Here is a 27543-nt window from a genome sequence, read left to right as displayed (position 1 = left end):
CTGTACAGGAAAAAGGTGGTACCTCCTTCAAAGGTCTTTAACCAAGGCTGGCTTTGGAACAAATTTAATTTAATAGATGTTAAATCACATAGTAAGTAAGGGATAATGTTCATTGTTGCGGCACCCTGACGCGACGCGTGGGTTTGTTTCACAACAATGACCAGCTAGATGTACATTATCCTGCTTATTACACGGCGACCTATTTAAGATATCAATAATTTAAAAAAAAAAATGGTATAAAAAAATATATATATTAAGTGAGTTTTCACTCTGTTCATCTCAGAGTTTTCGTTCACATATTTTGAGGTCAGAGGTCAAGGGACCCCTTTGAAAATGGCCATGTCAGTTTTTCCTCGACAAAAATGTCCATAACTTTGGAGCGTTAATTAACGTTCTTCCTGAGATATGATATGATATAGTGAATGCGATATCTCAGGAATGCCTGGAGTGAATTTCTTCAAATTTGGCACAAACGTCCACTTGGACTCAGGGATGAATTGATTCGAATTTGATGGTCAAAGGTCAAGGCCATCCCATTCATTCTCGTGATATTTCAGGAACGCCTTGAATTAATTTCTTCAAATTTGGCACAAACACACATTGGATTTTGGTGGTCAAAGGTCACTGTGACCTCACAGAACACGTTTTTGCCCATAACTCAAGAATTCATATGCTAATTATGACAATTTCACACAGGTAATTCTAGTTTAAAGCTGCTATAACTAATATATTTATGACAATAACTTAATATTTTAATATCAATTTAAAAGGTAATAATATGTCAGTGTTTACAGCTTTTTTCACTACCTCAAAGTGGCCCAAAAAGCATTTAATACAGATTTTATTCTCAACCACTCAAACATAATAAAATGTTTTTTATGTCTTCATGTCTTTTAAAATAATAATTATATTGATAAAATGCATATCTCACAATATGGTAGCATATTACTCTTTGCTGATAAGGATATTAATAGGATGTAATACCAAATTGAGAGACAAAGATGCAATTAATGCAATTAAAGGTGTTTCTTTATAGAATCCTAGAATAGATAATAGGATTGCAGACTTGTAAACTAGATAAACACTCCGTCTAAGTTTGTGTACATTAGATGAAGCTTCTGTTCAAAGCCATGCAAAGTTAAAGCCATCTGGGAGGTTATTGCTGTTTTCTGGTTTGGGTCTCCAGGGCTCCGTCTGAAGACGTCACTATAATAAACACTCTCTCTCTCTGTTGACACTATTTGTCGACTACATAAACCCCTCCAGGCATGACGTCTCTCTGTCTTTGTCTATTTGTCTATTTATGTGTCATACCATGATGCTCTTTCCTGTCTGCCATAATCACCTCCTTCACACTTCCTGTGCTCCGGCCCAATTCTGGCTCCACTACTGGCCTTAAGTAATAGGAAGTAAGTCCATCCGTCCAGTCGATTCTCTCTTCTCCATGTCAGTGTTTTTGGCGTGATCCCATCCCTCTGTCAAACCTTGTGAAGTGCACTTGATGCATGTTGAGTATAATAATGATGTTTATTTTGTCAACACTGCTGTACATTTTGATTTTAACAATGATTTTTTGGTTTCTGAAGCCAACTTTCAACTTTCCTTTACTTAATATCTTGTAATAGAATCCATTCATAGACTCATACATAGTGTAGATGATCAGTGATGTGACTAATGGGCTTCCTGTTTAGGTATATTTTTGAGCATAAGGGCACACAAAGGATTATGGTCATCAACAACTGCTCCTCGAATGATGACGCGGCGTATTCTGTAGCTGCGGGAGACGAGAAATGCGCCACAGAGCTCTTTGTCAAAGGTATCTCGATTACCTGTTCACCTTTATTTACACTTCTAAAGAAGTGCATAATGACATATGATGTGTTGCAGATTTGTTAGTGAGCCAATCAGTAAGTTATTTTTCCTCTCTTGTCTTATAGAGTTGCCAGTTAAGATACTTAAAGGTATCGAGAAAGTGGCGACCACAGTGAATGAGAGGATTGAGCTGGAGTGCGAAGTGTCAGAGGAAGGTGCTCAAGTCAAATGGATGAAGAACGGTGTTGAAATTCCTACAGGAGTGCGTTCCAGATACCGAGTCAAGTGTGACGGAACAAAACACTACTTGGTGATTGATGACGCCTCCAGGGAGGACACCGGGACGTACTCCATCATGGCTTCCGGTGGCACATCTGAGGCTCGCGTTCAGGTTGACTGTATGTAACGTCCCATAATGTCTGTTTGATTGCGAGCTTTTCAAAGGAACCAGTATTAATAATGTGCTCTATTCGGTTCTATACGCTTCTCATATATTTAATTAGTGAAACCGCTGAAGGTGTTCCAGGACCTGGGGAATATGACGGTGAGGCTGGGTCAACCCCTCAAGATGCACTGTGAGATTTCCCCCGGCAACGTTCCAGGTCGTTGGTACAGGAACGGACAGCTGATCCAGCCCAATGACCGCATCACCATCCTACACAGAAATAGGCATGTAAACATTTTTAAACTCCTTTTTTTAAACCAGTTTCACACAAACTAAGCCATCTAACGTCATTTTGGTTTTCCAGGAACCATCATCTTGACATTGCGGCCAGCTCCCTTCATGATGCAGGAGATTACACTTTTGTACCTGAGGGATATTCACAGAGCCTCTCTGCCAAAATTCACATCATTGGTACACAACTTCATTGGATTGGACAATTTTATATCTTGACTGAAAAAAAACCACCATGACGTAATTGTTTTTTAATGGTGTGATTTCATTTTTATGTAGACCCACCAAGGGTGCACTTGGAGAGCATGAACTTCCCAGACAACACGATAACAATTGTGGCAGGAAACAAACTTCGCTTGGAGATCCCCATCAGTGGAGAACCAGCACCCAGGGTGATTTGGATGAAGGGCGAAAGGGTGAGCTTCAATCTTAAGTTCAAACACTTTTAAAACATAGGGCTGGCGTTTTCTTGCCAGGAAATGCCAGAAAAAGACTAAAGCCCTTTACACACCGTGTGATTATTGTTGCTTTTGTCATGAATACTTTCACACAGACCACAAATATTACAAAAAAGCAACATCATTTTAAAGGCATCAACCAATCAAGCTGTGCAGAATGGGTTGAGTTGCAGCTATATTTATAAAACAACAACATGAAGGCTCCGTAATCCGAACCAGGATGGAAACTTTATTCCTCCTTTCAATCTTGACAAAGGCAGCGCAGACCAGATCCAATTTTTCCGGTCTTACCTTTCACAATAAAAGCCTTAGCCATACTGTATAATATTCGCAGACGAGTATTTCAGGTTCGAATCCGGTTTGGGGCCTTTCTGTGTGGAGTTTTCTCCCTGTGTTAGCGTGGGTTTTCTCCGTGTTCTCTGGTTTCCTCCCACAGTCCAAAGACATGCAGGTTAATTGTTGACTCTAAATTGCCCGTAGGTGGGAATGTGAGCGTGAATGATCTTCTGTCTCTATGTGACTGCCCTGTGATAGTCTGGCGACCTGTCCAGGGTGTACCCCGCCTTCACCCAATGTCAGCTGGGATCAGCTCCAGCCCCCCCGCGACCCTGAATAGGATAAGCGGTTACAGATAGTGGATGGATGGAAATAGTGCATTTGTTGGGAGCTATTTTCAGCAGTGGATTATTACACATTTGTTGCTCTATTGAGTATTTCCAGCAGTAGGAAGGTATATGTGGGAATAACTTAAATTATACCATGGTCAGGGTGAATACTCGATTCTGATTGGCTGCAGGGTATCCATTAATTCCTGATAATGTACACTTACAAAGTAGTTTCAGTCAAACTGTCTGTTCACCGCTCTAAAGTAATGCACTGGCGACATTAAATGAATGAAAATGGATATCTTATTTACAACAGTGTAACGTTAGTCTTTCATTGTTAGTTTTGGTATTTTCATGAGATTTGTTGACAATACCAAAAATATAGAATATTCCCCAGCCTTTAGTTTTTACTTTACCTTCAAGGCTTACATGTATTTTTTCCTGTCTCGTTTGTCTTAGGTGATTCTTGAGTCGGGCAACCGTGTCCGAGCTGAAACGTACGGCGACCATACCAGCCTGACAATCGACGTCACAGAGCGGGAGGACACAGGCAACTACAAGATAGTCCTGCAGAATGAGGCTGGTGAAGCCTCAGCCAGCGTCAAAATCAAGGTTGTAGGTAAGTGATCGCAAAACACCTCAATCAAAAGGAGAGAAATTGGAAATCAGTTTCTTGAATCCTTAACATGGCCCTACGTTGTCTGCAGACATCCCCGACCCTCCAGAGGCTCCCTTGGTCCCAGAGGTTGGCGGTGATTGGTGCTCTATGTTATGGGAACCGCCCAAATATGATGGGGGTTCACCACTATTAGGTAAACATCACATCGTACTTATTACCGCAGCTTTAATGTACGTGTTGGTGGTTGAATGACAAGCTTTTCCTCTAAAGGCTACTTCATCGAGAGAAAAAAGAAGCAGAGCTCCAGATGGATGAGGCTGAACTTTGACCTGATCAAAGAAACAGCATTCGAACCCAAGAAGATGATTGAAGGAGTGCCATATGAAGTGCGGGTGTTTGCAGTCAACGCCATCGGTGTGTCCAAGCCCAGTGAACCATCCATAGCCTTTACTCCCCTCGGTGAGTAGCACAAATGTCTCCATGGATATCCACATAGCCGTCTAAACACCGGCCTTTGAGCTGCCAATAATCTGTCCAGGAAAGTATTACACGAGGCTCCAGTTTATCTAACAACCGTTTCATGATAATGGAGGAAATTTCAAAGAGTGGGCCGCTGATAGTGCTTGTGGGATCTGCCCTTGGTACCCCAGCGACGCAGCTGTTCCTCCCCACAGCCCACCATCCCAAGCATTCTGACTGTGACCTCCACTGGACACGCTGGAGCTTTAGAGGATATTAAATATGTCTTTATAATGGCTGCCAAATCATCTGCGGATTAGAGGTTTAGGAGATCAGGTCTGTCAGAGGGTTCAATAGGAGTTAAATATGATTCAGATTACAAGAATAGATGGAAAGAGCAGGGACTGATGAGATCTGACATGGCATACCAGCCAGAGAGAGAGGCACCTCGCTCACGTCTTCATGACTTGCCAAAATGGATGTTTTCCGATCTCGTTCATACCCATTGTTGGAAAACAAAATGAGGAATGGTGGCTTCTGATCTCTAAAACCTTTTTATCTCCACTCAGCTGTGACCAGTGAGCCCACCATGCTGGTTGTGGACGATATCACCGACACCTCAGTGACCGTAAAGTGGCGTCCTCCTGAAACCATCGGAGCTGCCGGTCTGGACGGATACATAGTGGAGTACTGCGTAGAAGGAAGTAAGACAACCTCAGATCTTCTAAACGCCCCGACAGACTGTGGGATTTTTGGGCTGTTCCAGACAAAAGTTGACAATTATGAGAGAAATGTGGGGAAACTATTGGTCTTAAATCACACTGTGATACATATAACAGCCAATTTAGAGCTTTTGCACCCAAACATGCCTGCTTAGAAACTGTAAAGGTAATTTAATGCATGGGTATGCTCAGAAAGAACTAGATCGTACAACATGTAGTGTTTAAAGCTGTTCCTAACTACCACACTTGAAGGCAGGATGAAAAACCAGCCATCATAGAGCAGGGTGAGAAATAATAATAATTGAAATATTGGGACCAGTGAAAAGTGAAGCTAATGCTGAACTGCCTTAAACTTGCATTCTTTCTAATAGCCAAGTCTGATTGTATAGAAGTCTATGAGAAAATGAGCCTGCTTCTCACTTGATTTATTACCTCAGTAAACATTGTAAACATGAGTTTATGGTCTCAATCACTAGTTTCAAGTCTTCTTCAAAACAGCATGATGTTCATTTAGTAAATTATGGTCTCATTTAGAGTCAAATAGACCATAAAGCAGGGGATGCTTTAGAGCGTGGCTACCTTGTGATTGACAAGTCGCTACCACGACATTGTCCTGTCTGGGAGTTGTCAGTGTTTTCGCCTTACAACTTTAACCCTTTCACAGTGTGTTTTCAGTTCATGAAAGTTAATTGTAACATTTTGGTCGCCTAAAACCGTTCAGTTGTACTTAGCTCCACCATCTCGTGTCACTTCTGGTTGCAAAAACCCCACATGGCGATGGCCAAAAACCAAGATGGCAACAGCCAAAATGCCGAACTCGAGCCTTCAAAACAGCAGTCCACAAACCAATGGGTGACGTCACGGTGACTACGTCCACTTCTTATATACAGTCTATGATAACGACACACTTTTGGACAATATTTCCTGGATGACATTCATACCGTTGCACTCATTTGTACAAAATATGACAGAAGTAGTTGTGCACAGAATGAAAAAAAGAGAGAAATTGTTGGATCGGTGTTGGAAGAGGGGGTTCCAGACGCTGTTTGACCATATGAACAGTACTTTGGCTGAAGTATGCTGGTGCCTTTAGTTCTAAATTCTCACCATGTGACCGCTGCTATGACCCACGTCTACAAAAGAATCCAAATATGGCATGAAATGACCTCGAAAACACTTTGTTTTCACATTGTGAGTACTTCTATCCATCATGCTGCGTACATATATTTTTAAATTAACATTGTAGCACTGCAAATCCCCAGGCATTCATGGCCCAATCTGACATGCCTCATCATACAGTCTGACACAGAATTTTATTAGATCCATCTCATATGAACATCCAATGAACCTGTAAGATCTCCGTTGTCATGTAGTTTGTAGGGGCCTTATGCTGTTTGTACATGTTTGTGATCATAGCCCACAAAAATTTCCGTGAAGGCTGTTAACAAAGTGTTTTTCTTCAACTACAGCTGATGAGTGGATAGTATCCAACACGGAGATGATAGAGAAGACCAAGTACACCATCACTGGGCTGACTCCAGGAACTAAAATATCAATTCGAATCAAAGCCATGAACGCTGCCGGAGCCAGCAATCCACGTACCATTCAGCACTCCGTCCTGGTCAAAGAGGTTATTGGTGAGCTCTGAAAACTGCTGCGGAGATTTTTTGAGCATGAACTTCTCTGCTACTTGGCATAAAAGTTGTTGTTTTGAAGGAAAAGCTCAATATTGACACCTTATGGTCTGTTTCCTCCTCAGAACCACCCAAGATCCGCGTCCCCCGACACTTGAAGCAGACATACACCCGAAGAGTTGGAGAAGCAGTCAACCTCGTAGTGCCATTTATGGTACAGCAACCTCCCAATCGATCAATAATCGCTGTATCTCTGAGCATAATAATGGACTCTGTGTGTGTGTGATGTCTGCAGGGCAAACCCAGGCCGAAGGTCAACTGGCTGAAGGAGGGCAAGCCCATAGAGGCTACCCACGTCAGCATCCGCAACACAGACTGTGACAGCATCATCTTCATCCGCAAAGCAGAACGCAGCCACTCTGGAAAGTATGAGATGACTGTGCAGGTTGAGAACCACCAGGACACGGCCATTCTGGACATACAAATCGTAGGTGAGTGAAGTCTTAAACAGCACTGGATTTAGATTCCTCAAAAAAGGCCGTAGAAGGTATTAAAAGTCTTAAATTGAATTGGAAAAAATCAGTAAAGTTCTATAAACCCAAAGCCAGTCTGCATGTCCTGACCTGACACCCCATATTGGTGAACGACACCTAAGCCAGCTAAAGCCTTTACCTTTTCTCTGATTGTTAGACCTACCTGGGCCTCCTCTGTGTGTGACGATTGAAGATGTTTGGGGAGGAAATGTGGCTCTGGTCTGGACTCCTCCAAAAGACAACGGCAACGCCCCGATAACCGGCTACACCATTCAAAAAGCAGACAAGAAGACAATGGTGGAAGATTAACTTTACAAAATACTGAACTTGCAAAATGATCTGTATTCAATATTAACATTAACGTGCTTCAATCTGCTTTATAGGAGTGGTACACATGCATCGAGCACTACCATCGCACCTGCATCACCATTACAGAGCTGGTGGTAGGGAACGAGTACTTCTTCAGGATCTTTGCGGAGAACATGTGTGGCCTGAGCGAAACTGCCACCCAAACCAAGAAAAGCGCCCTCATCGTCAAAGAAGGTAAAACTGACTGGTTACTAGTAAATTCTGATGGGGGAAAATGCTTCCAAAGTCAGAACCTTGGATCAAATTTCACGTGTCGAAAAGTTGTTGTTTCATTTGCTGACTATTTTTTTTCACAGCTGTTATCTGAAAGGTACTGTCAGTGATGTTTTCCACCCTAAAGTGGGGGTTACGCTATGACTGACAGGCCTTTTAACAGTGGTGTTGAAGCATCAGCCGATGATAAACAAAAGAATGTTGTCTTTCCCTCATCACTTAGGGGATTTCCCACATGATACCACCGCTCAGCGTCAGTATCATGCAAAACCCCATTCCTTTACCCTTCCCCCAACAGGCATGCAGCTGAAAACGCAGGATTACAGCGACCATGACTTCAACGAGGCGCCAACGTTCACGCAGCCGCTGATCAACACTTTTGCTATTGCCGGTTACAACGCTACTCTCAACTGTAGTGTCCGTGCCAACCCAAGGGTAGGTGGGAGAACCACAGGTAAAAGTGTTGCATGTATAGATTATACCCAGGTAAATATACAAGTTGATCATGTTGTATTATAAGACTGATTCTCTTCCTAGTATGCCAAAAAACAGTACCTATTTTTGTAGTTTTGGCCATCATTGGTAATAATAATATTGTATTTGCTGCTGACGTTTCTGTTGTCTGACTGCAGGCCAAAGTGATCTGGATGAAGAATAAGATCGCCATCCAGGACGACCCACGCTACCGCATGTTTAGCAACCAGGGAGTATGTACTCTGGAGATCAGGAAGCCCAGCCCCTATGATGGTGGCATGTACACCTGCAAGGCCACCAACGACCTGGGAGAGGCCCAAGTGGACTGCAAGCTGGAGGTCAAAGGTCAGTTCGGACCAGGGGACAAGCTCAGCGTGCCTCCCTGGGTACCTGTCTCTATCTGAGTCTGGTTTCCCAAAGCCTTTTCGCCTCTCTAGTTTAATTTCTTCATTTCTACAGCCTCTTATGAGTGCCTCTGCAGAAAATTAATTTAAGAATATTTGTGTCTTTATCTAAAAAAAGACAAACAGATGAATCATTTTTAATCAAAATCATCTGTCACCTTTGTATGAGGATGCAAAGGTGGCTTTGTGAAACCAACTCCACTGGAGTGTTTGAACTGTGTGTCGCAGTCTCCCAAAGGGATGATCACATACGCGGTGGACATGTAAGTATCTGGATTTGGTTGCACCATCTATTTGTAAATTCATGGCTACCGTTGTGTATAAAGTCCTTCTGAAGTTCTTAGTAACTGTTGCTAGTTACTGGTGATTTCCTAAATTGGGTTGCACCATTTAACCTTAAGGAATGTCTTAGCTAGTAGGGACATTAGTAATGTGTAAATTAGTTGCTAGGAAACATCTGTAGTGCCGTCCAATCTAAAGCAATCAACTATGAAAGCAGGAAGTCACTGTAGCATCACAAGCTGCAACAAAACTGCCAAAAAAACTGCATTAGGAGGCCAAATGATATATTAAACTTAGCTGCCCATCATCAGTAAATGTAGGTTTGACTTTATTTTATTTATCTAACGAAATAAAGCATTCCATATTTGTTGGCATTTAGCCTTTCAAAAACAATATTTTCACTGTGGTCAAAAAACAGTTTGCTCTCCGGCTTGCCGCACACCAAGGAGTAGGGCCTAATCTACACATCTAAAAGGGTTTTCTCCTGTGCAGGACATTAAATTAGTCAGAACAGGTGTCATATTTTGTCGGAGAAAGCAAATATGATAATATTTCTGGAAAAGAATTGCCCAAGTTTGAAGCTGAAGTTTGTAGAGTACCTTTTTATTTTGCTGTTATTAGTACTTGTCATTTAGTGTTACATTATTGTAGTTGGGTTATCATTTGTTGTTATTATTTTTTAAGTATACTTTAAACTGTAGTGTTAACAGTTAATATCTTGTTCAATTTCAAGTTCAAATTTGCCTTAGCAATAAAAAAGCCGTTCTTTAATGTCGTCAATCGTCATTTTTATGCTTCTTTTTTTTAAGTGTCGGTTCAGGCACCATTTTAAAAGTATCCTTTTAGCACCAGTATCGGAAAAAAAACAAATAATACCCAACCCTATTTATATGTGCGTACATGAAGAAATATGTGTGTCAGTGTTAAGGTCTTTGCACACCAAGTCCATCCTGATTATACTAACCTAGCTAATGTTATTTGGTCATTTAGACTAATGTTATTAGCATAATGTTTTGTAAATTGAGGTGTAGTTTTTGTGAAAAGTAATTTAAAAGCATTTAAATCAAGTGTCAGGTCAGATGTGTCGACCATATTATCTCTTTTACTCTTGACTCTAAACAATAACAACTAATCTCTACGTGAGAACTAGTTTGTGTGGTGCAACCTGTTTGAATGTAGTGATGTCTACAATCTCCACTTTGCTGTTTGAACTTATGAACAGTTGGTGCAACCAGCTCCTGGACACCCATTTTTCAGAATAGATACAAATAATGACATAATAATAATTCATTTGTGTGCAGTCCACATAATATCTGGTGAGACATTTCCATCACCACCACCACATGTAGAGGTTTATCCCCTTTGTGTCTTCACACAACTCTATCCAGTCCAGTCCATCCAGTCATCTTGTTCATCCTCACAACACGCCACCTCCACACACAGTCTGTCACACCTCAGTATTCATAACATATAGACCTGTGATGTTTTTTGTGTCTTTGTGTCCTTTCCTTTATGGCACACAGTTTAACTCCTCATATAAAAGAGTTCAGTAATAACTCAACAGTATTCCCTGGTGCACACATATAACTCCATGTAAACATTTGGTTAACCCCTCTTCTCTTCTCTCTCCCCCAGTCCAAACTCAAGAATTGTGAATGTATGTTCTCATATAAGGTAAGCTTTCATATGGTTTTGGCATATGAAGCTTATGTCATTCATTATGCATCTTTCAGCCAGCTTGTAACCTCACTTTTCTGAGTCGATGGGCAGCTTTTCCTCTTCATGAAAGCAGGTCACAGAGAAAGAACAAGTGAAATCGGGCATTAATGAAACAAAGGTTTGCATGAAAAGGTTGGCCGAATTATTCCCCAGTTCTGCTTTGCTGGCTGAGTTTAACGGCCCTGTTTTGAATATTTGAATTGATTGACATGGTCGTTGGTGTGAAATGGAGTGAATTCAAAGACTACCTCTCATGTATTTTGTGCCACAGACAAGGTGAGTGAAACGTTTTGCAAACTTGCTAACCTTTTGCCGAGAAATCCAGAGCTGGGACTGAGTTTTATGTTGACATGACGTCTACGTGACGGCTTTTTTTTTTTCTGCTGTTAATTGAAATCATACAGGATCCAAACAAAGCATACTACTAACACTGGGTATTTTCCACGTTCTGTTTGGAACCGAGTGATGAGTCGTGTATGAGAGCTCCTGTTGTGTTCCTTAGCTTACAGTGGTGGAAAGTAACATTTACTCAGGTATTGTAATCAAAGGAATATTTATGACATTTTGGGATGTATGCGTAGTTGCTTTCTTGCAGAGAGATGAGATGATTGATACCACAGATATGAAGCTACAGACAATTTATAAAATCGACCTACCAGCACCTCTAACACTCACCGATTAACAAGTTATATCTTGTTTGTTTAATCCGTACAAAAATCGAAGTGTAACAACAACACGTTGTGATTTTATTAGTGGTTACATATGTTGGACTATCTTTAAGAGGGGCGCAGTAATTGGAGTCTTCTTGTTTCCCAAAGTGTATATTCTATTCTAAGTACAGTTTTTAGGAACTTGTACCAGAGAAAATTCAGAAATGAGACGGTGAGAATCAGTTATCTGTGTCACGTCGGTTTCCCATGGCTCTGCCCCTTTAGGAGACTAGCAGCAGGTCCTGAGTCTATTAACTCCAATGGGAGAAGTGAACATGAACACAGATTATAACAGATTATTTTGCCGCATATAGTCACTAAAGTAAACATTGGACCCATTTTTCACGAGCCACATATCTTCGTCAATCATTAAAAATAAACTTTGTTCGAGACCTTTCTCCGTCTCAGCCACACACTCTCGAGATCTGGCAACACGAATCACGAACGCCCTCGCTAACTAATTTTTCGTAATGCTAAATATGTCTGTCAGCTGAGTAAATATCTAATGTTAGCAAAAGAAAATATAAATACATTATGCAAATATAACCAAATCTGCTTTCATCCATCCACACAACACAGATAGTCAGTAGTTACTCTGCAGATTAAGATTTTATACACAAAATGTGATCACCAGCCTCTAAAATATGATGATTTGTTATGACCCACAGTGTATAAATGAATTCAAATTAGCTCATTCAACAATAGTAAAATGCTGCTTACACGCTATTTTATCTGAAATAATAATCCAATAACACTCTATGTAAATTAATACTTTAACTTTTGTTACTTTAAGTACATTTTGCCAATAATACTCCTGTACTTTTACTTGTAACAGAGTAAATTTGCACTGTAGTATTATTGATACTTTACTTGAGTAAAACATCTGAGTACTTCCACCACTGTTAGCGTATTGTGGATGACTAAAGGCAGTGTATGCTTCAATAATCTGGAATTTCTCAGAGCTGTTGGACCTTGCATTGTATTTCAGTGATATCAACTACGCTTCTGGTTCTGCAAGCCTGAGCAGAGATTTACAAACTGACCACCTTTTCTTCTCACTCTTTATCCAGTGGTGTGAACTCCTCCCTTCTTTTGCATTCAGTTTGTTCTGCTTGGTCAGCTTCTCACTCTTCTTATTTCTTCCTCTCTCTGTTTTTCACTCTCCACATCTACCTCTGTCCCTCCCGAGAATATTATAAGAGAGTTTTTCCTCTCGTCCCTCAGGAGGCTTCACCTTCTACGAACTCATGCAACGCGGAGTGCCCCTACACCTGATTGACAAGTACATGAACGAGAAGGTTGTCGAGCAAGACAAGTAAAATCGGACAGAGTGCAATGAGACACTTTATAGCTTTTGCAGACATCTGCTGCCACTAGTGATCCTCTTCTCTCACCTACGGAGGACAGCGGCCTGGAGGTCGGATGGAGGGATGATGGAGGAGTGTGGGTGGAGAGTGTACTAGTCTGTGGTGTGGCATGCTGTGTGCAGGATTAGAGCTAGTTACCATAAAAAAAAAAAAAAACACCAGCTCACTTCTTTGTCACCCTCTTGTGTTCAAAAGACTCTGTTTCAGCTCAGATGCATGCCGGCAATGTTTTGGTTCTAGCTTTGATAAGTACATGTAATGTGTAAAAAAAAACATATACAAAAAAGCACATATTTAGCACAGTATTTACATGTTGCTGGGAGTGTCTGTTGAAGGTGAAAATGTATTTCCGGGGTCTGAAAGAAGGAAAAGGGAATGTATAAACAAAGGTTTGGTGTTTGTATGGTGTGTCAGAACTTCTGAGAAAAAATGCAAATAGACCAGAGTAATGTTGGATAAATGATGTGTTGGATAACAATGTGTTGACCCTTCTAAGATAATTCACATTAATATTTGTTCATTTCACTTTTTCTGTTTAATAAGTGAGAAAATGTAGAGGTTTACACACGGTCCATATTCTGCATGACACATTATGCTTTTTGGATTCATATTTGACTTGAGGCTTGATTGATGCCTCATGTGCGCATGCATTTACCTTTGTAATTATGACCCATGGATTACAATAAAAAGTCACTTAAAATGTGTTTTTGTTTTGAGTACTCTTTTTGGTTGGATCTCTTGTAACAGTACAGCTATCTGACAGATTTATTATGGTGTAAAAGGTGGACCAAAACATGGACTTATAACCTCAATTTTTAAATACTGCTTTCATGCATAGACAAAAAATGTGCATGTAATTTTGTGGAAACTTGTCCCCAAATATCTTTCTTTATAATTTAAAGAATTGGGCTGTACACCCCACTATGTCCTAAGACAATATATTAGACACAGAATATACTCTTAAAGTGGGTGGGCCTCCATATTTACATGATGGCTTTGACATCGTCTGTAATATATTAAATTCCACTTGACTTGAAATGTATGCAGGGAAACAAAGACAAAAAAACGAATAAATGTAATTATATGTATTCATCATATATGGATAAATATGATATGGATGTTCTATTGGGTTATTCCAGTATATTAAAAATAATAATATAAATATAAATTTTTACTCATTTTAAGCCAATAAATTAATTAATGATTCAATATTTCTTCACCAGAATTAGTTTAAGGCAGTGTGAATTTATTTATTTATTTTTTGCATTCAAATAGAAGACAAAGGACAAAACACTGACACACTATACATATACGTACTGTTAGACAACACTACAACAACAACAAATTGTGTACAACATCATGTACAAGGCAGTGTGGATTTAGACTTTCATGTCAAAAAATTAAATGCATATAAAAAATAACAGTTAATAAAATTTAATTAGTTAAATACTGTCAGAATTACTACATTTGGAGTGGAAATATAAAGTTATATCTTCAACCTAAATATAGGAATACAAACCATGATGAGTTGCATTCAAACATGAATATGTGAACATTTTAATATACTGATGGAATTAATGGATAAACGACTGGTTCTCATTCGTTTGCTTACTTGTAGTTTCACTTTTGTTTTTTTCACATGCTAACTTTTGACATTTAATACAGCATATAATGGTTTAAATCGTAATTTTTTTTTAACTTCCCCTAGAGCTACTATGGAAGAGTGCAGTCTATTTATTTATTTATCCCTTTAATTTTTTTTCTTTCTGTTATTTTTGTTATTATATTATTTGATATAATTTAAGTTATCTTTTCCTATGTTATTATGTCTTAATGTGTTTATAAATGAATGAATTATCCTCAATTAAAACAAACATTTTTAAACTTCCCCAAGAGATACTATGGAAGAGTGCAGTCTATTTATTTAAGTATTTATTTATCCCTTTAATTTATTTACTGCTCCCTAATATTTTTATTACATTATATTATATATAATTTAAGATAACTTTTCTTTTTTTATTTATTTATTTATTTATTTTTCCCTTTAATTTATTTTTCTGCTCCCTATTACTTTTTTTTTTTACATTATTTGATATAATTTAAGTTATATTTTCCTATGTAACTATGCCTAATTATTTGTAAATGAATGAATAATCCTCAATTTAAAAAATAAATAAATTTAAAAAAAATTCAAACTTCCCGGTGCACCAGCCATATCATTCCCTTCCGGTGTCCTCACTTCCTGCCGAGACCAGACGCAGTCAGAAACGTCCGGTGGAGTTTCGACATCTCATAAGGTTCCGGTTCTGTAGAAATGGCCTCGTCTAGTCACCTAGCTACAAATGCCAAATGAGCTGTTATTTGTCGGACTCGGCCGAGAGAAGATAGCCCCTGCCTGAGGCCACCTATCTGGAAGTTTGTTACGGTAATTAGAGGAGTGACTAGGCAGTAAACAATGCAACATTTGCCGTGGCCAGAGCCGCTGTCACCAGCACAACTGAAGCGGCTGGAGGAGCATAAATACAGCGCCTCTGGTCGGTCTCTGTTTGAGCCGCCGTGTCAGATCTACTGGAACTGGCTCGTCCAGCAAATCCCGACATGGGTCGCACCAAACACCCTGACTATTGTGGGACTGATGATCAACATCCTCACCACGGTGGTGCTCATGTATTATTGTCCCACGGCAACAGAGGAGGTGAGTAAAAAGCGACCTTGGCACAAAGTTTCTACAATTACCTCTGGTATGGAAAGAATGCCCAGCCTCCATTCACAAAATGCGTAAATTAAAGTTGTGTGGCCACTTGCGCAAACTCAACATGCCTCGAAAGCCTCTAATTTGAGATATTTCCCGAATCAGAGTCTATATTTTAATTCGGCATACATTTTAGCCTCCTAGCTACTCATACTTTAATGACATTGCCCACTTCATTGACAGGGTCACCCTTGCTCGAACCCCAATTACCTCTCTGGTATGGAAAGAATTCCCAGTCTCCATTCACAAATTGCGTAATTTAAAGTTGCGTTGCCACTTTCGCAAACTCAACATGCCTCAAAAAGCCTACATTTGAGATATTTAGTGAATCAGAGTCTATATTTTAATTCGGCATACATTTTAGCCGCACAGCTACTCATACTTTTATAACATTTCCCACTTCATTAACAGGGTCACCTTTGCTCGACTATGGTGTGGAAAGAATGCCCAGCCTCCATTCACAAATTGCGTTATTTAAACATGCGTTGCCACTTTCGCACACTCAACATGCCTCAAAAAGCCTGAATTTGAGATATTTCCTTAATCAGAGTCTATATTTTAATTCGGCATACATTTTAGCCTCATAGCTACTCATACTTTAATGACATTTCCCACTTCATTAACAGGGTCACCCTTGCTCGAACTACAATTACCTCTCTGGTATGGAAAGAATGCCTTGCCTCCATTCACAAATTGCGTAATTTAAAGTTGCGTTGCCACTTTCGCACACTCAACATGCCTCAAAAAGCCTACATTTGAGATATTTCCTGAATCAAGAGTCTATATTTTAATTTGGCATACATTTAAGCCTCACAGCTACTCATACTTTTATTTCCCACTTCATTAACAGTGTCACCCTTGCTCGACTGTAGCCCCCTCTCTATAGAACCTCTCTGGTGTGGAAAGAATTCCCAGCCTCCATTCACAAAATGCGTAAATTAAAGTTGCGTGGCCACTTGCGCAAACTCAACATGCCTCCAAAAGCCTACATTTGAGATATTTCCTTAATCAGAGTCTATATTTTAATTCGGCATACATTTTAGCCACACAGCTGCTGTCACATAGATGAAGAAGCTACATTTAACCATTTTTTTCTACTCGAGAATTGATCAAAATGATCAATAATCCCTCCAAAATACCACATTAAGACACCAAGACCTTGAGGAACTCAATAGAAAAAGCCATGCTGTGATTTGGTGTCAAAAGCTTTTGACATTTGGAGATTTCTGCAAGAATTGCATTTTTCGGTGATTGCATAGCGATTACTTCTGTTCATTAGGCTGTGATTATCCTAGAGGTCACCACAGGTCATTTTATACACTGAGGTCATGTTTAAAAAAAATGGTCTCACTATGTGAAATGGCTACTATGGGGACTAACATCATCATCAATTTATTTTCTGCTCCCTATTATTTTTATTACATTATTTGATATAATTTAAGTTAACTTTTCCTATGTTACTTTGCCTTAATGCTAGTAAATTAATTAATTATCTTCAATTAAAACAAACATTTTTAAACTTCCCCAAGAGCTACTATGGAAGAGTACAGTCTATTTATTTATTTATTTATTTTTTTCCTTTAATTTATTTTCTGCTCCCTATTATTTTTATTACATTATTTACATGTATTACAGCTATCATACTTTAATAACATTTACACTTCATTAACAGGGTCGCCCTTGCTCGCTAACGCCAAACGCAAAAGGTTCGCTCAATATTAAAGAGAGTTGATGTTTTAGTGAAATATACCCTGTTTTATGTATGGCAGTGTAAGCCGAATTATAGACCGTCTCCCGATGATTCAGGAGACGTATTAAAACACAAGGTGTTCACGTTTTGTATGACCACATACAAGCGAGTATGCTTTAAATTGACATATTTTTATAATGGGATTAGGTGTGACATCGCAGCCCCTACAGGGAATATCGTGGTCTTTCATGGATGTTCTTGGAAAGTTGTCAGCTTTGACGTGTTGTTGTGTGTTGTTATTATCTGCTTAGGCTCACGTGATGTGGTACTGTTGATGGTGAAAACACAGATATTTGAAGGAAAATGCTGTTATATTCTTCAGTTTACCATTAGAAAGGAGGCTAACTATTGGAATTAATAGATTTGAGTGCTTATAACAGTAAAAAATAGCTGTTAAGATGACTAAAATTGATGTGAAATGGCTCCAGATCTACCTCTAATGTAGTCTCCGCTACACATTAACCTAAAATGTATACCTCAAATACACTGATAGGCCTTACAACAAACCTATGACCTATGATCCAGTTAACTTGTGTCATCAGGTTCACTGTGGAGCAGTGATCCATGCAGGACATGCATAGGTGTGTGTTTTATCAGATTTACACCTTTGTCCAATCCAACTATGAATGAGAACCTTGCAACTAAGTCCACAGTCTAAGCGGCATGCTGTTACTGTCAAATTCCACATGTGCAAAGACATTCCCTTACTCATTATTTAGTGTTGCATAAGGCAAACCTGGGCCCTTCTTCATAGACAGTCCCATGCCTGTGCAAACAAACATTCGTGAGAGCAATTTATATGCACCGATGGACACACAGTTCAGAGATCTCCCTGAACTGTGACCTCTGATAACCCTAATCAAGCGGACTCTGTCCCCACCAGTCCATGAGGCATTTAAGACAAGAAAACAGCAGGAATTCGAAATATTTCAGGACAGCATGAGATTCTTGATCATCTCTCTGCAAACACAGACTATCTTTGTCTCTCTCTCTCACACACTTATACACACATTGTAGTGGTAAACACACTGGGTTGGCCGCCTCTAGTGTCCAGATGGTCCTTAACCTCCACCCTAGTTAGAGGAAGCTACAGCTGGAATCACTCATTCGCCATTCCTACAGTATACACACTGATACACGTGGTGTGTGTGGATGGTGAGACACTAAAATACACTTTCCTAACACTTGTATTACTACTCATAAGTTGCTGTTTTACTGTAAGTAATGAAGTGCTGATTTAAGATGATGATTTCTGCAATCTGCCACATAAATGGCGCCTGCAGAACCACATCAGAACCACCCAGATCCTGACCCATCTTGGTTCATGATAATTTTTTTTACATTTGTATTTATATCTAGAGATCAATAACAACAGAAATGCAAACATTTTTAACTTTTGAACACTCATTACCCCCTCAACTATCCCCACCAACCTCTATATCTCCATAGCTGGATACATACATAATACAAATTAGTAGTAAAAGTGGTAAAATACAGATAAACAAGTTAGTTAGCAAGCAATCAAAAATAGGTACCTAAGGAGAGGAAATTAAGAAAAATCTGGTGAATACATTTAGTAGTAAAATCATAATGTGCATACATTGACAGTTGGTTTTATCAAACATGCACAGCCTCACAATAATTCTGCATCCTCTTTGCATGGAAATAGGACACAACAGTCATGATCCATTTAGTTTGTAGATAACAGCCTAAAAAGTAGCCACACCCATTAAATATGTGGCATTTGCTGGGTGAAATAGCACTTCTAATCTTTTTCCCCTAGGGTTCATGTTTTATTTCATAAAAGAGTATTAATTTATCAGTCCAAATCCACTTTTAAACCCTGCAGGAAATACTACATGTGATATATTATGTGTAAAATGAGACTGTTTTGTAAGATTTTAATTCATAACATCTGAAATATCTGCATAAGATATGATATTGATATAGTTATGAAACTGACAAAAACAGTGACCTTTGCTTTATGGCTGCAACTAACTGTTATTTTCATTACAGACTAATCTGCTGATAACTGTCTCGATTAATCATTTGATCTATGTGATTAGGGTTGTAACAGTATCAGATTTCCATGGTACAATAACCATCTCAGAATATTATCAGAGTTTCACGGTATACGGTATTAAACTATTTTTTATTATTTATATTATTATTATTATTTTTATTACTGTTATCAGTTACAATTACCCTTAAAGGAATGAAAACCAAATTATAATAAACAGAATTAAAAACCTAATCAAAGAATAGCATGTAACTATAATATGTTATATTACTAAAGCATGTTAGTTTACGGCACTATAGCATGTAATTAACTACTAAATGAAAAATAACATCAGCTGTGAGCTTTTAAAATGATGTCATTTAATTATTAGCAATTAACATATACTGTAGCCGGGCTGCTCCTGTCTGCACCTTTAACTCACACACTCACTCACTTATGTCAGTTTTTTTTCAATATCGTAGTTAAGCAAATGTAGATGGTATGATAACCGTCAACTTTCATACCACAGTATACGTTGATACCAGTATACTGTTACAACCCTATATATGATATCATATAAAAATGTCAATCCCAGTTACCCAGAGTCCGAGGTGGCATCTTTAAATGTCTTATTTTGTCCGACCAACAGTCAAAAATTCAAAAATATTCAGTTTATAATGATATAAAATGGACAAAAGCAACAAAATATTCACAATTGAGAAGCTAGAACTGGGGATTTTTATTTTTAATTTTTTACTTGAAAAGTTACTTAAACGATCAAATCAATTATCAAAATAGTCACAGTATTTTCTTTGCGTTGAATAATTGATAAATCAGCCAATTGCTTTAAAGGTTCTATATATGGAATTCAGAGCATTAATATAGCATCAAACAACTATCGTCTAAGTAAAGATATTGAGGAGTAATGTCTACCTGAGCAGAGAATGAAGTCGCTCTCCCTCTGTGTGTGTTTTAATCAGTGTTTCTCTGTGCTTTGTTGACAACGGCAGGCCGGCCGCGTGTGCTTTTAGTGCGTTTGAGCGTGCTCTCGTACGACGGTTACACCTGATAACGGCATCCTGACCTACGGCATCGTCGCGGAAACATAGCATCCACCCTCCAGTTCCCCCTCAGGTTAACACTGTTAGCTCTGTCCGCACTGTTGCTGTGTTTCGCACTGTTAGCGCTTTTAGCACTGTTAGCTATGAGCTGCTGGCTCAGCTGCCGCTATCTTGAGAGCCGTGCGGAGGCAATAAAAATGCTCCCAAACTCGCATTTAGCACCTTTAAGCGCTAGCTTGCTTTTCCTAAGTGAGTGTGTTGCTTCAACATAAGGACCGGGCTGTGGTCCTTCTTGTGATGCAGGGATCTCTAATTAAAGTCTCTCCCACCCTCAGGCTCCAGCATGGGCCTTCATATTGAGCGCTCTGGGCCTGTTCATCTACCAGTCGCTGGACGCCATTGATGGGAAGCAGGCCAGGAGGACAAACAGCAGCTCAGCTCTGGGGGAGCTCTTCGACCACGGCTGCGACGCTGTCTCCACAGGTGCTGTGCTGAACCCAAACTATTCTGTTTTTTTATATTTGCTATTAAGAATCAGCTGCAGTGCATTATTCAGGGATCAGGGAGTGATATTCATTATTTGTTTGTTATCTTTCGTCCTTCAGTCTTTGTTGCTGTGGGAACATGCATTTCATGTGGAATTGGAAGATACCCAGACTGGATTTTCTTCTGTGGTTTTATCGGGATGTTCATGTTCTTCTGCGCCCACTGGCAGACCTACGTGTCCGGGACCCTCCGCTTTGGCCTGTAAGTCACACCTTCATCAGCGTAACAAACCTTCATCATGTCACATCCGTTGGATTTTCCCGGAAAAAACGTCCCACGTTCTTTACATAAAAAGCAGTCTATAGGTTGATAGAGGAAACCAAGAAAGTCGCGGAAGGTCTAATTTTTTAGGTTAAACACATTGGCAATAAAAAACAATTAAACATTCTTATATGTAAAAAAAAAATGACATACAGTTCCTTTAATAATCTCCCTCTACCGTTCCTTTCTTCACAGGATTGACGTCACAGAGGTGCAGTTAGCCATCATTACCATGTACTTGATGTCGGCCTTCGGAGGTGTGAGCCTTTGGCAAAGCACGGTAACTGAGAATGATGTACAGATGCTCAGATACTGTACGCACACACAGGAACACTTTTCATTTCACCTTGTATTAGTCAAAGTTTTCTCCTCCCATTAGTTTGATTATCTACTCAGTTCCTAGTTTTTTAGTCGTCATTCTAGTCTTTAAATAGAATTTGTGTTTTACTTTTACTCTGTGCTGCCTTTGGAGGCTTGACTTAACATCACATGAGAGAATTGAGAAGGTAAATATGGGTAGCTAACGCCACGGCAACAGGTCATCTGTCGGACATGATCTGGCTCAAAAAGCTGATGATGTCACCCGCATTGTTTTTATTTTTTTTTGCTTTGCCCTCCCATCACGCTCGGCATGCCTGCAGCTTTCATATAGGCGCCCATTCTTCTTACTATAAGGAGAAGGCTTAGTGTCTTTGCATTAATTTGACCTTCACGTGTTTCCGTAGTTGCCCGTCATCGGACTGAAGCTGTACATCTTCCCCATCATTGGCATCATCAGCGGCGCCCTCTACTCCTGCTACAACTACTTCCACGTCATTTTGAATGGAGGTGTCGGCAAAAACGGCTCAACTGTGGCTGTAAGTCAACACTTTAATGTCAGGAGATAGAGTTTATATAGCAGATACTCTATTGTGATGCATGCTTAATAACATTCTCTGTTTAGGACACCAGCGTGCTGACTCCTGGTTTCCACATCGGCCTCATCCTCACACTGGCCTTCATCATCTTCAAGAAGTCATCCAGCCAGCTGTTCGAGCACCACCCCTGTCTCTACCTGCTTGCCTTCGGCATGGTCATCTCCAAGATCTCCAACAAGCTGGTGGTACGTCCAATAAATTGTCATAACTCAAAAACTCATTGAATTATGCTCCCTCTGTTGCATCTGTGTGAACCCATTTTTAGGATTGTTGTTTTTCATGTTTCCTCTGTTTGTTTATAGGCAGGTCATTTAGTACAGTATGTATTAATCCGGGTTTTCTTTCCCTCGTGTGTATCTCTGCAGGTCGCACACATGACCAAGAGTGAGTTGTACCTCCCGGACACAGCCTTCGTCGGCCCCGGCCTCCTCTTCCTCAACCAATACTTCAACAGCTTCATCGATGAGCACATAGTCCTCTGGATCGCCATGGTCAGTGTTTGACACATTTATAGTATTAACGGTCCCTTTTTTTTTTGTAAAGGGGTACTCCAAAGATTTAACACCCTTGACTACTAATCAGCACTCAACATGTACTAAATGCAACCACTGAGTTGAGCTTCTGACTATTATAGCTATCGCTTGGCGGTACATAACCAATCACTTCTATTTGATTATTATCAGTAAGAAGTTTGGACGTTTTGAGAGATTGGCCTGTTCAGTTTAGATTTTAAAGTGATGAAAACAAAGACCCGATTTGCATTCAGAGCTGCCCAAAATGCAGAAACGGCCTTACATTTAATGGTGTGAAATGATCTCCATGGTGGCTGTTTGGATACTGTGGTGCTTCTTGAGGCTGCACCCACGACTCACCCAACAAACAGAAGCAAACTTATCTTTAAGACCGTTGCAGAGAAAACTAGAAAAAAACAACCAAACAGTTTAACACACCTTTTTCTTTTGAATTCTACACATTCTTGTGACAACTTAATCGAACCAGGTGTGGAAACCAGAGCTGCAGTAAAAACTTGCAGGGCAGGTGGCGACTAACAAGAAAAATACATGGAGTCTATGTACACGTAAGCACAGTGTGGTTCTCAGTCCTGTTAGTGTGACTTTCACTTTAGCCGCCGTCTAATCAGGGACTCCTTACAGCTGTAGTTCAAGATTCAGTTCAAAGTTCCTTCGGTGAGATGACTTGACATAACCCTTCCTTCGACATCCATGACGCAGGTTATCTCTACTGGCTTTGGTTTAATATTGCTCGACTATGATATGAAAGGATAAAATAAAACTATTACAACTCTATACTTGCTTTAGAGAGTCATATGTCTAGTATTATATTAGCTGCGACAACAACATCCAGGTGTTTTATTCTGACCAGCAGTCTTGGTTTGTTTGGTCAAACGCAGGTTGAATGCATTGCTCATAATCACTGTGTGGTTCGCAGGGTTTATGTGTGAAGAGTCTGAAGAGGTAAAACTCCACCAACAACTTTATTATTAGACCATCACGTTTTGGCTTGTGGCTTTTGAAAAATAAGCAGTTCTCAGTATCAGGAGGAGCAGGACCGACAACTAGTGCTTTAAAGAACAATATGTTAAGTTAGACTGCTTAGTTAGACCCACTAGTATTTTTAAACTTAAGGAACTGAGGGTTTGTTGCAGTCCTAAGAGGCCCTGCACACCCGGACTGGTGTTTCCAGTTATTCTGGCTCTTTAGATCTCAAGTCACAACAGGAAAATCACAGCTGTCACTAATGACATTAACTACTCCTGGTGTTGTGTAAGCTGGCTTACTGGGACACTTACATATAACAGAGCCATGGTTAATGTTATCAGTTACACTCAGTTGAAAATTTCCTGCTATAATAAGTCAAAGGGTTCATTCTAATCAAGCGGCAACCTCCGGTGCTGAGAAATGAAGCCAACGCGGAAGTGCCAAAAGCTGCAGTTCTTTGAATTAACAGCAGAAATAAACATGTTTACAGCCTGGTACAAAAAACGGTTTCCCCGTTCATGACAACTGTACGGGGGTGAATTTTATATACAGTAACCCGTTTAAGTTATATTAAGGCTTAAAGTTCGGTATAATTGAGGGTGTGTCCACTTTGGGTGACAGTTGGGTGCTGTAGGTTGCGAGCTGTCTACTCTGTTGCGTCACCCGGGTCACCTCAGCTCCACCGACGAACCACCTCTTTGCCCATTTTTGGATTAGCCGTGAGATAGGCTGTGACATCACTGCCAAGATGGCGATTGCAAATAAAAGTATAGGGAATGACATAAAATACCCAACAATGAAATAAGATAGGAAGTGTGTTAGTAATACTAAAATAAGTGCCACAATTAATGTCATTGCTGCTTTTCCCGTGTAGGAAGTGGATGGTTTGTGTATTAGTGGATTTAAATGGAGCACTTCATATGGTAGATTTATTTAATGATAGACTTGTAGTTATGTCACCAATACTGCAGTTGTGGTTAAGTATATTTTTATCCCCTCCATCTTTCTCCAGGTCTTCTCTCTTTGTGATCTAGCGCGCTACTGTACGGGCGTGTGCCTCCAGATCGCCTCCCACCTGCGCATCCAAGTCTTCAGCATCACGCCGCCGAGCAACGGCCACCGCGACTGACGGCATGCCCGGCGGGAGGAGGCGGGGGGAGACAAGGACCTCTCCCCGCTCCTGAAAGCAGACGATGACGAGGAGGGACCCTCCTCAACCCCGAGCCACTGCAGCCTTGACAAAGTGACCACTTCTGATTAAAACTGCCTCTGCCACAGGATGGAAAAAAACAAAAACCAACTCAACACTACAAAACCAAAAAATAGGAAAAAAAAGTCTTGAAAAGCATGGATCTATTGAATGGAAAATTACACGGAGTTTCCCTTGAATTCCTCATTGGCTGTTGTAGCCAATACGTTTTAATTTAGACATCATGCATGTTGTCGGATAATAAAGTTCAGATTTTTACATCTACTTCATGCTTAGTCAACTCAAATACCAAAATGTTTTCTTTAACAGGTTCTTTATAGTTTGGGCAAATATCAAAACATTTGATCTGCTTTAAATTTAATTTTGGATTGTCGTATATGTAAGACTCATAAATACACGACAATTAATGAAGTAAATCTCTTTGATATTTGACCAAACTAAATGGATTACCTATTGAAAGTTTTTTTTTTTTAATCATTTGTTTTTATTTATGAAATGAATGTGACTCAATCGGACGTGAATCAGGGCTTGATCAAATTTTTTAAATGACCTTTAAAACCTCAAATAATTTCCAATGAAGTTTTGCAATGTGGACTGGCAGGTTTGTCAACGTGACGGGGTGACGGTCGGTGTTAGTGCTGAAAACGACGACAGGTTTTCTATCAGGCTTCTCTCACATACACCTTTCTATTAATATTTTTAGTCTCTGTTCATTCATCTCATCCTGGAAAATAAAAAAAAACATCTCAACTCCGGCCTTTTAGAGCGCCGTCGACTGATGAAGCATTAACACACGACTCGTTCTGCTTTCTCTGTTCTTCTCCCTGAAGGGCTAATAGTTAATTATATGTGATTGTACAGAATTCAACTGAAAACGCCTTAAATATTTTTGTTGTAATTACTGTTTAACTTGTGAATATTTAAAACAGCTTTGTACTTTTTTTTTTTTCCACTAAAGTATCATACCAGATGCAACAATAGTAATAATACAATCCTACTGGACCTGTTCACTCATAACGTTTCTTCACTTACACAAATGTATATTGTGTATAGATGAGTGATTCATTTGGTTGATTTTTGATTGAATATTACTCAATTGTTGTAATCTGACTGACTCATTATTCAGGTTCATTTGGTTCAAAAGGGATATTTCTGTAGTGCCGGTAAACTATATGAGGGTAAAAGACAATTCTTGAATTTTATTTGAAAAAATAAAATCCTCTCAGATTCTGCTTCTGCAGGATCATGGATATTATAAAGGAGCATGTCCTAAAAAGATGATGATTTTGCATAAATTACGACGGACTTTGGAACTATGCATTGAAATGTACAACTTTGATTTCAACACCATGTTGCACTGTTCAATAATACAGTAAAACACCTTTCTACTAACAGGTACTGTGTGAGTGGAAAAGATTGTAATAAAGAAAATATTTTTCATGTGAGTACTCAATCCTTGGCTGAAGTAAAAGTCCCAATACCGCAGTGTAAAAAATACTCCATTACAAGTAAAACACCTGCATTCAAAATATTACTTAAAGGTCCCATATTGTAAAAAGTGAGATTTTCATGTCTTTAATATTATAAAGCAGGTTTAAGTCTTATATAAATACTATGAAAGTATTGAAATGCTCAATCCATGGAGAAATACACAGCCCTTATTCAGAAACTGTGCCTTTGAAAAAAGCTGTCAGGATTTCTGTGCATTTGTGATGTCACAAATATACAATATATCATAGAATAAAAATAGAAGTATCTCCTATATTCTATTTCTATGCAATATATAGACCGTTTTAAAGTTTTAAACGAAATGTGTCCCAGTTTATTTCCTAATGCAGTGAATGTGAATGACATCAGCTGACAGGAAGTAAACAATAGACCCAAGCTGTTGCCTAGCAACACAATTCCATTGAAATGCACTAAAACAGAGCGTTTCAGACAGAGGGTAAATACAGGCATATTTAGGCAGTCAGTATGAGGAAAATAAAGTTTTTTTTTAACATTGCAACATGTAAACATGTTGTAGAAGAAACATAAAATACAAGTATGAACCTGAAAATTAGCATAATATGGGTCCTTTAAGTTACAGACAAGTACAGACATATCAAAACTGATGCAAAATTTGACCAAATACCTGCAAAACTAATGACATAATGACACAAGACTAAGATGGTGAACATTGTAAACACAAGTATTTGTGAAATATTGGATAATTTATCTGTTTGGGGATCAAATAACATTTTAATAAAACAGCGTAAGTCTTGAAAGTAAATGTCTGGTGGAAATGCTAACAACTCATAGACGTCTGAAATATAAGGGGTCCCAGCTAGAAACTCATTTTTATTTACAGCCTTGATCTGAAAAGTAACTGTAATGGTCAAATAGATGTAGTAATGACATAAAATATATAATATTTCCCTCAGAGATGTAACTAATGGAGTATTTAACTATTGTAAAAAGGTCACTGAATGCAAAAGGCAGGACTGTTTTAT

The 27543-nt window shown here is 39.3% G+C and overlaps 2 protein-coding genes across 4 annotated transcripts in view; both read left to right on the top strand.

Moving 5' to 3' along the window:
* Window positions 1-13760, top strand: part of mybpc1 (myosin binding protein C1) — a 33468-nt gene extending 19708 nt beyond the window's left edge. The window contains exons 14-32 of one of the 3 annotated variants that reach the window (XM_074625742.1): window positions 1401-1409; window positions 1692-1816; window positions 1938-2210; window positions 2316-2481; window positions 2562-2668; window positions 2768-2904; window positions 4011-4170; window positions 4259-4363; window positions 4441-4629; window positions 5199-5333; window positions 6821-6988; window positions 7111-7199; window positions 7281-7476; window positions 7676-7815; window positions 7902-8061; window positions 8399-8535; window positions 8733-8919; window positions 10896-10934; window positions 12914-13760. In XM_074625742.1, coding sequence (XP_074481843.1) covers window positions 1401-1409; window positions 1692-1816; window positions 1938-2210; window positions 2316-2481; window positions 2562-2668; window positions 2768-2904; window positions 4011-4170; window positions 4259-4363; window positions 4441-4629; window positions 5199-5333; window positions 6821-6988; window positions 7111-7199; window positions 7281-7476; window positions 7676-7815; window positions 7902-8061; window positions 8399-8535; window positions 8733-8919; window positions 10896-10915 — 2503 coding nt within the window. In that variant the 3' untranslated portion in view covers window positions 10916-10934; window positions 12914-13760. The remainder of the gene's footprint in view (window positions 1-1400; window positions 1410-1691; window positions 1817-1937; window positions 2211-2315; window positions 2482-2561; window positions 2669-2767; window positions 2905-4010; window positions 4171-4258; window positions 4364-4440; window positions 4630-5198; window positions 5334-6820; window positions 6989-7110; window positions 7200-7280; window positions 7477-7675; window positions 7816-7901; window positions 8062-8398; window positions 8536-8732; window positions 8920-10895; window positions 10935-12913) is intronic. The other 2 variants (XM_074625740.1, XM_074625741.1) reach the window with 2 other exon arrangements.
* A 1549-nt stretch (window positions 13761-15309) lies between these two features.
* chpt1 (choline phosphotransferase 1) lies at window positions 15310-26491 on the top strand. Its single transcript, XM_074626116.1, has 8 exons — window positions 15310-15751; window positions 20954-21101; window positions 21224-21365; window positions 21621-21705; window positions 22151-22282; window positions 22369-22527; window positions 22708-22833; window positions 24854-26491. The coding sequence occupies exons 1-8, from the start codon at window positions 15512-15514 to the stop codon at window positions 24968-24970; spliced, it is 1149 nt and encodes a 382-aa protein (XP_074482217.1). The 5' UTR covers window positions 15310-15511; the 3' UTR covers window positions 24971-26491.
* The last annotated feature ends 1052 nt before the right edge of the window (window positions 26492-27543 follow it).

This window comes from Sebastes fasciatus, chromosome 23 (assembly GCF_043250625.1).
Source record: "Sebastes fasciatus isolate fSebFas1 chromosome 23, fSebFas1.pri, whole genome shotgun sequence".
NCBI classification, from domain to species: domain Eukaryota; kingdom Metazoa; phylum Chordata; class Actinopteri; order Perciformes; family Sebastidae; genus Sebastes; species Sebastes fasciatus.
This window is presented reverse-complemented; position numbering and strand designations above follow the sequence as displayed.